This window comes from Perca flavescens, chromosome 5 (genome assembly GCF_004354835.1).
Source record: "Perca flavescens isolate YP-PL-M2 chromosome 5, PFLA_1.0, whole genome shotgun sequence".
In the NCBI taxonomy this organism is placed as follows: domain Eukaryota; kingdom Metazoa; phylum Chordata; class Actinopteri; order Perciformes; family Percidae; genus Perca; species Perca flavescens.
The window spans coordinates 446,380-453,816 of NC_041335.1; the positions used below are offsets into that span (position 1 = coordinate 446,380).

Here is a 7,437-nt window from a genome sequence, read left to right on the forward strand (position 1 = left end):
CTTTGCCATTGCTGGCCCGACACTATGGAATAGCTTGCCCTTTCATCTTCGCTCTGCTTCTGACGTGTCAGTTTTCAAGTCACTCTTGAAAACACACTTCCATTCAATTGCTTTTAATAGTGTTTAATTTGTTCTTAAATTTTTCTTGTTTTGTCTGTCGTGTGATATTCTATTGCTCTGTAAAGCACATTAGTCAGCTTGTCTGTATAAATAGTGCTGTATAAATAAACTTTGACTTGACTTGACTTGACTTTGTGCGTGTGTGGTTTCAGTATAGTACTGAGAGTATAAATAGTGTGTATGAAAGCACTTCAGTAGAGTGTGTGAGAGCATTTCACTTTTTATCTGTGTGAGGTTATTGTGAATAATGCCCAGATGGCCCCTCATAGTTAGAGATCAGTGACCCTATCAGAGCCTTTATGGCTGGGAATAAGGTTAATGAGAGTGCAGATGTGGGCCAGAAAACTGGAACAATGTCCCATTGAAGACACACAAAACATGTATTAGAATCAAATAAAGCCAGTATATCATAGTGTGCATTCAGTTCATCCAGAGCCTGACTTTTGTCCTGATTTAGTTTCTTTTGCACTAACATTAACAGTTGTACTCACAGCTGTGAAAGTAGCCTTCAGCCAGCTTGATGACGGTGTTGTTGGTGCTCAGCACACCGCACCAGTACACTCCCTCTCCAGGGCTGGGCTGCAGCAGCGCCACAGTGAAGGAATCAGAGCCCTGCGTCACCTTCAGGTGACCTCCATCCACCGAGTGCTGCCTCTGGCTGAAGGCGAGGCCGTGGCAGCAGTCAGCGGAGCTCTTCCTGCACCAGACCCTCAGCAGCCTCTCATGCTTCCCTTCATAGGGACATGTCAGCTTCTGCCAGTACACCCCCTCACAGGCGCCTGCACATGGTAACATGGTGGTGGGGAGAAAACAGCTGGTGAACTGTTTATAGTGTTTTCCCAGGTTTGTGGAAGACTCAGGTGCACGTATTTTGCCAGAAACATATAAATATGTTTGAAAAGCTAGAGCAGATAATAAATAATACTCAAAAAGCTTAAAGACAAAACTTGCTAAAGAAGTCCACTGTGGACCAACTACAATCATTAGATCTGAGAAAGGGCATTACGTTAGTTTTGATGCTTCCATTGATTTTACATTCATGTGGCTTAGGTGCTGCCCAAAACAGCTCGGCTGCTGCATCTAAACCTAAACCGTATAATGTTGGGGAAACCCTGGTGTAACCTCGCACCAACACAACACTAAAGAAGCCAAACCTTTAGACGAGATCACCTGTACCTCACGTAGTACATGGTGGGAGCTGCTTTCAACTTTAAACAATTTTAAACTAATAAAGCGCATGTATACTTCGGTCTCATCTCTCCTGATATGCCCAATGGTTTTTGCACACTTTGCACTCACTTTCATCCTGGACTATACTATACGTCTGCCCATTGCACATACTATATATTATATTCTTTGCACATTCTGCACTCAACCCATTCAGCCTCCTTTTTCTTTTCTTATTCAACAGTTATTTTGTATGTATGTATTTGTCTTCTGTGTTTATTGTTTATTTCATATTCATGTCTCTGATTCTGAATCTGAATCTAATGGCTTTATTCCAAAAGAAGTACATTTTGCTGTGGATGTCAGGCAGTTGCACAGCCTTTAACATCTTTTCAGCTTGTATAGCAGTGCAGTAATGTATGAATCAAGTTATTAACTCAAATTAAGGTGAAGGTCTTCACTTACCTGCAGTCAAAAGCAATAACAAACTCAAAAGATGCATAATCCAAGCACTGAACGTGGTTACACTCAAGTTGGATAGTAAATACGGAGAGAAGCTGCTTCTTTAGATGACAGAGCTTCAGGAAATGCCTCACCAACACAGATAGTGATCTGGTCTTCATGCAGAAATAAATACAGACAGTGTAGGCAGTGCAGTTGTACTCAGGCTTGATAGCCTTTTCTTTGACCTACCTTCCCAATCCAATAGTCTATAAGTAACTCATTCAACTGTGAAAATCCAACAAATTGGTGTGTGTGTGTGTGTGTGTGTGTGTGTGTGTGTGTGTGTGTGTGTGTGTGTGTGTGTGTGTGTGTGTGTGTGTGTGTGTGTGTGTGTACCTCTCTGGTTGTTGGTTGTGTTTCATAGTAACCAGTCCCTGCACACCACTGCTTAATTGCATCATATTATTACCATATCAAGTAAAGAACTGTTGCAATAACTTGTGCCCAGAAATACTCGTAACACATCTTGCTCAACACTGTAGCAAAGCTGGCGTTTAACTCGGGCTTTTATTTTGAAAAGCTTACCAGTCAGTATGGAGCGCTTTCATTGGATCCTCTGTCAGCCAATGAAGGAAGCTCTTGTACGCATGTCCTCCTGTGTCCATGTGAGTAGTGCTCGAATGCTAGCTAGCTCCTAGCTAAAGAATCGTCATGGTAAGTTCAAACAGGATTCCAAAGATTTCTGAGCATTCATTCTTTTAGTAGCGTGGTATGAAATGTGTCAACATCACAGTCTTAAGTTAGAGAATACGTTAACAAGTGAATGAGCTCTGCGACGGGTGCAAAGACCAAACCCAGAGCTGCATTTACAACAAAATTTGCAACAACATGATAGAAACATCAATAACTATATAGAACCTTTGTTCTTGATGTTTCTATCTTGTTGCTGAACCAAGCTCACATATTCCCATACAAATTATATATATATATATATATATATATATATATATATATATATATATATATATATATAAAATTCACATGGCATTACTGTATGAAGACTATGGCTGGGACAATATGCTTTTGTCCCGGTTAGATTCTTTCCTGATACATGGTTGCTGATTGGATTTGTGTTGTGATTCTAGAAGTATTGGGATTAGATAGTATTGAGTATTGGTATTATCTTTTCCTTCTTTCATAAAAACCAAAGTTAAATGATACACTTCTAGAGACAATATATCATGAGACATTTCTAAAAACTGATAGTTTTCGAAGAAGAATGACATCACATGTCTAACATGTATTGACTTTGTAAAGAAGAACGTAACATGGATTTTCTGTTTAGATGGAAACAGATCTGTTGTAGTCACCGTCGGTGGTACCGTAAAAACACAACATATTTAGCTCAATCATTGGTCAAAATAAATACATAAAAAATAACAATTCTAGGGAAAATAATAGTTTTTAAAATCGTTGCAAAACAAATCCTGATACATCAGATTTGTGATTCCTAATGAAAAGCCTGAGATAATGTGCTGTTACTGTTGTGCTAGCTGCGTCGCGAGGTGAGGCTGAGGCGGGAGTACCTGTACAGGAAGGCCCAGGAGGACCGTCTGCGGACGGTAGAGGAGAAGAAACAGAAGCTGAAGGGCGCTCTTGAAGGTAGGAGGGCATCATGTTGTCTGCCAGGTGGTCAGCAGTGGAAATGATCCAGATCCTGGGATGACACAAGCTGTTTCTTCCCTCTGCAGAGAATCGGCTTCTTCCAACGGAGGTACGCAAAGATGCTCTGCAGCTGCAGGACCTGCTGGAGTACGACGATGAAGGGGCAGAAGGCCGGTGCTCTTATGGCTTCATATTACCAGCAACATCATATAGTGCACCAGTGACTACGTTTACATGCCAGTAATATTCCAGTAATAATATTTCCAAAAGAGACAATATTCCGACTAAGCTGTTTCCATGGCTAATGAAAGTGAATATTCCCGTTTACATGCAGACGTGTAAAATAGGATCTTTTGAAAGTGTTCCAGCGGTGGAGGACTTGTTGGAGCTTGTGAACACAGCGTCCCTCTTTCATTCCTTCAACCAGTTTCTTGAAAAGGTCGACTCATATCCAAAAACCTGTTGATATCCAAGTCTTTAATAATGTTTAAAAGTAGCTGTGTTTCTGCTTCTTTTCTTTTGGCCATGCATCTCTACTGCAGCTGGACTAAGTTGAACTGTCGGCTGGTTGGTTAGTGTCCAACAACCGTAGCAACACACAGAGCTGACTGTAAGCCGTAAACAGGCAAGAGGCCGTAAACTGTTATTAACTGCGGTAAAAACCATGATTGAGACGCATATTCTGAATGCGCAGTATACATGTCCAAAGAATGCTTCTAAAACTTGAATAATATCAGCATATCACACAATGCTAAGTTCGGAAATAGGCCTTATTCAGAATATCCAAAGGGAATATGCTGTTTACGTGACCTGATCACATTGGGAATATTGTCATATTTGGAGTAATAGAGGAATGTTAGTGTGCATGTAAAGGTACTGCTTGTGTCTGTGTTTACCGTGTATTAATTTCCTTTGCTGTACTGGCTGTGTGCAGGTGTCAGCTCCCACATGGACGATGAGTATAAATGGGCCGGAGTAGAAGACCCTAAAGTGATGGTCACCACCTCCAGAGACCCCAGCTCCAGACTCAAAATGTTTTCCAAGGTCAGAACCAGTTAGGACAGCAGATGGACCACAGGCTGACTCCAGCTCCTTACTTACCAAATCATTTCATTTAGTTATTGTCTTACAAGTTTCCTAAAACTAAGATTTTACTTAATTTATTTATTTTTTTTACTAATTTTATAGAAAAAAGAGGCTGTGTTCAATTAGTACACTTCCAATTTATTACCTGCATAAACTAGTCTTCTTTATAAAAACCCAATGGGCCATCTGAACTATATGTGAAATCTGTCTACAGGCAAACCATCCAGCGTATATGGAGAATAAAGTTCCCAACATTAAATGGATGATAAAATGATTCTTACTTGGAATTACGTGGAGCTGTTCTTTTAAAGGCAAAAAACACACACAATAACGGTACTAAATTACAAGATACATAATTATTCCTAAATTACAAATAAAAGCATTGCTGCAATTTCTTTCTGAATTTTCACAATATTTATACAAATTAATTGACAATCCTTTAAAAATGATACTAAGAATATAATTAACAATATAATGCATGTAATAAAAAGCAATGGCAGTATGAGAAACATGAAAGCATGTAAACCTATTCTATTAGACCCCGAGAATACAAAAATGCCGCTGAAAAGAAGTATGACAGGGGCTCTTGAAAGCTGCTTTTAGCTACTCCCAATCATTGATTCTTCACAGCTACAGGACGTACCACTGAGTTACTGCTGCTCTTTCAGTAGGGATTTCAAAAAAGAACAAACTTACTGAACAACAGAGACGTGTGAGCTACATTTCAGAGGAAGAAGCAGGGCTTTTCTTGATTACACAGTCAGAGCAGAGAATAAATGAGTGATGTACGTGAATGGTTCCAGGAGGTGAAGCTGATGTTCCCCGGAGCCCAGCGCATGAACAGAGGAAACCACGAGATCAATGCGCTGGTGAGCGCCTGCAAGGCCAACAACGTCACAGACCTCGTCATCGTGCACGAAACCAGAGGACAGCCAGGTACGGCGTTCACCTCACTCTGTCCTTCGTCTCATGAGTTTGGTCTCTCTGCTAGCGTTTATACATCATGAAGCAGCCACTACCAAACGGGCTCTCCCGGTGTTCTACTGCACACTAATTCTAAGCAGCTTTTGGGTACGTTGTGTGCTCAAGTTGGAAAAAATACAGTTGTTATGCACAAGGAATAGGAACAGCTGCAAATTATTTCAACTGCAGTAATTGTGAATGGTAATAAATCGGCTCCATCGTGGAAGATGACGTGATATTAAGCAGAGTATAAAGTGAAGTAGAGTCCGTACAGAGCACTGCACAGGGTGTATCTGATGTCCAGTGTTGTGTCCGTTCACAGATGGGCTGGTGGTATGCCACCTGCCGTTTGGACCCACGGCTTATTTCACCCTGTACAACGTGGTAATGAGGCACGATGTTCCAGACATAGGCACCATGTCCGAGGCCTACCCACACCTCATTTTTCACAACTTCACCTCGCGACTCGGCAGTAGGGTAAGGGAGAGCTGGACCAGGCGTTGAACACGTCATGCTGTTGATATTCTCTTTCACGACTAATCAATTCTGCCCCTGCAGGTCTCAAATATCCTCAAGTATCTTTTCCCCGTGCCGAAGGAGGACAGCAGGCGTGTGATCACATTTGCCAACCAAGAGGATTTCATCTCTTTCAGGTCAGTGTGAAAGGACCCCCCTCAATGCAAATGCCACACACACACACTCTGTAAACTGTATAAAACATAATGTGTTCATTTATTTCAGACATCACACGTACAAGAAAACAGACCACAGGAACGTGGAGCTGACAGAAGTCGGACCCAGGTTTGAAATGAAATGTAAGTGTGTGTGTGTGTGTGTGTGTGTGTGTGTGTGTGTGTGTGTGTGTGTGTGTGTGTGTGTGTGTGTGTGTGTGTGTGTGTGTGTGTGTGTGTGTGTGTGTGTGTGTGTGTGTGTGTGTGCGCATACGGCCCGCAGCCTCGGTTTGTGAAAGGCAAGAGTCCTACTGTATGTTGTGCACTAATGTTGCTTTAATAATGTCTTATTATGTGCATTACACATAAGTTTAAGGTATTCTGTACAGTGTGTTCAGTTATCTGACTACAGATGTAAAAGTAAGGCAGTTTTTGTTTTTTTACATGTTTACAACGCCTGAGTGCCATTGATTTGGTTATGTTGCTGAAAATAGATAATTGTGACAATGAATATAAATTTGTATGTAACTTTTATTATTATCCCTTGTTTTGTCAAAACAAGGGATAATACAACACCTTAGTGCTTGTTTGTACAGCATTTTGGTCAGCTTAAACTGTGTTTAAATGTGATCTAGAAATAAACTTTACTTACTTTACAAGAAACAGGATTTAGAGAGCAGTTCTCAACAAAGTAAACGGAAGTACATAATCCTTGTTTTGTCACACAAGGGTTAAAAAAAATATCAGAAGGGACCATAGCTTTTTAGAGTGCCAGATTTGATAATGTGAAGATGCCCCCCTGTTATTAAATTTGGCACTCTAAAAAGGTTGGACACCCCTGCTCTAAACGTTTAGTGGCGTTCCTCCATTGTGTTCCACTTTTCTTTTGGGATGTGTAAAATGTTTTCTTGTGTTCAGTGTATATGATCAAACTGGGCACCCTGGAGAACGAGAGTACGGCCGATGTGGAGTGGCGTCACCATGCATACACACACACAGCCAAGAAGAGGAGGTTCCTCAGTGTGCAGTAGGAGCTAATAAAGCTTGGACTGTTATACAATTCTTTAAATGTGGAGTTTATGAAATGACAAAGTTTTTCTTAGTCGCCTACCAAATATGACAAAGTATAATGTGTTCATGTCGAGGGTTTCCCATAGTCCCTCTGCATCCCATCATCAGGAGGGAAAGTGTGTTTCAAGTAAATTGAGCCTTTTTTTGACAAACCCATTGGTTAACAAAGTGCTGTGTGTATTATAACTGTAACTGTTGTTTAATAAAATTTGTATAATGACTTTTATTGGCTCTGTGATGTTTTGTTTTG

At 40.8% G+C, this 7,437-nt stretch overlaps 1 protein-coding gene across 1 annotated transcript; it reads left to right on the forward strand.

Moving 5' to 3' along the window:
* Positions 1-2,333: 2,333 nt before the first annotated feature.
* On the forward strand, positions 2,334-7,413 carry imp4 (IMP U3 small nucleolar ribonucleoprotein 4). The gene is made up of 9 exons (XM_028578343.1): positions 2,334-2,445; positions 3,285-3,393; positions 3,483-3,566; positions 4,331-4,440; positions 5,286-5,418; positions 5,768-5,922; positions 6,004-6,098; positions 6,187-6,260; positions 7,035-7,413. The coding sequence occupies exons 1-9, from the start codon at positions 2,443-2,445 to the stop codon at positions 7,145-7,147; spliced, it is 876 nt and encodes a 291-aa protein (XP_028434144.1). The 5' UTR covers positions 2,334-2,442; the 3' UTR covers positions 7,148-7,413.
* Positions 7,414-7,437: the final 24 nt, after the last annotated feature.

Bases quoted from the DNA above. Each gene is read 5' to 3' on its own strand.
- imp4 (XM_028578343.1), top strand. The intron at 4,441-5,285 runs GTCAGAACCAGT...GAATGGTTCCAG, and splicing joins GACTCAAAATGTTTTCCAAG to GAGGTGAAGCTGATGTTCCC. The intron at 6,099-6,186 runs GTCAGTGTGAAA...CATTTATTTCAG, and splicing joins GAGGATTTCATCTCTTTCAG to ACATCACACGTACAAGAAAA.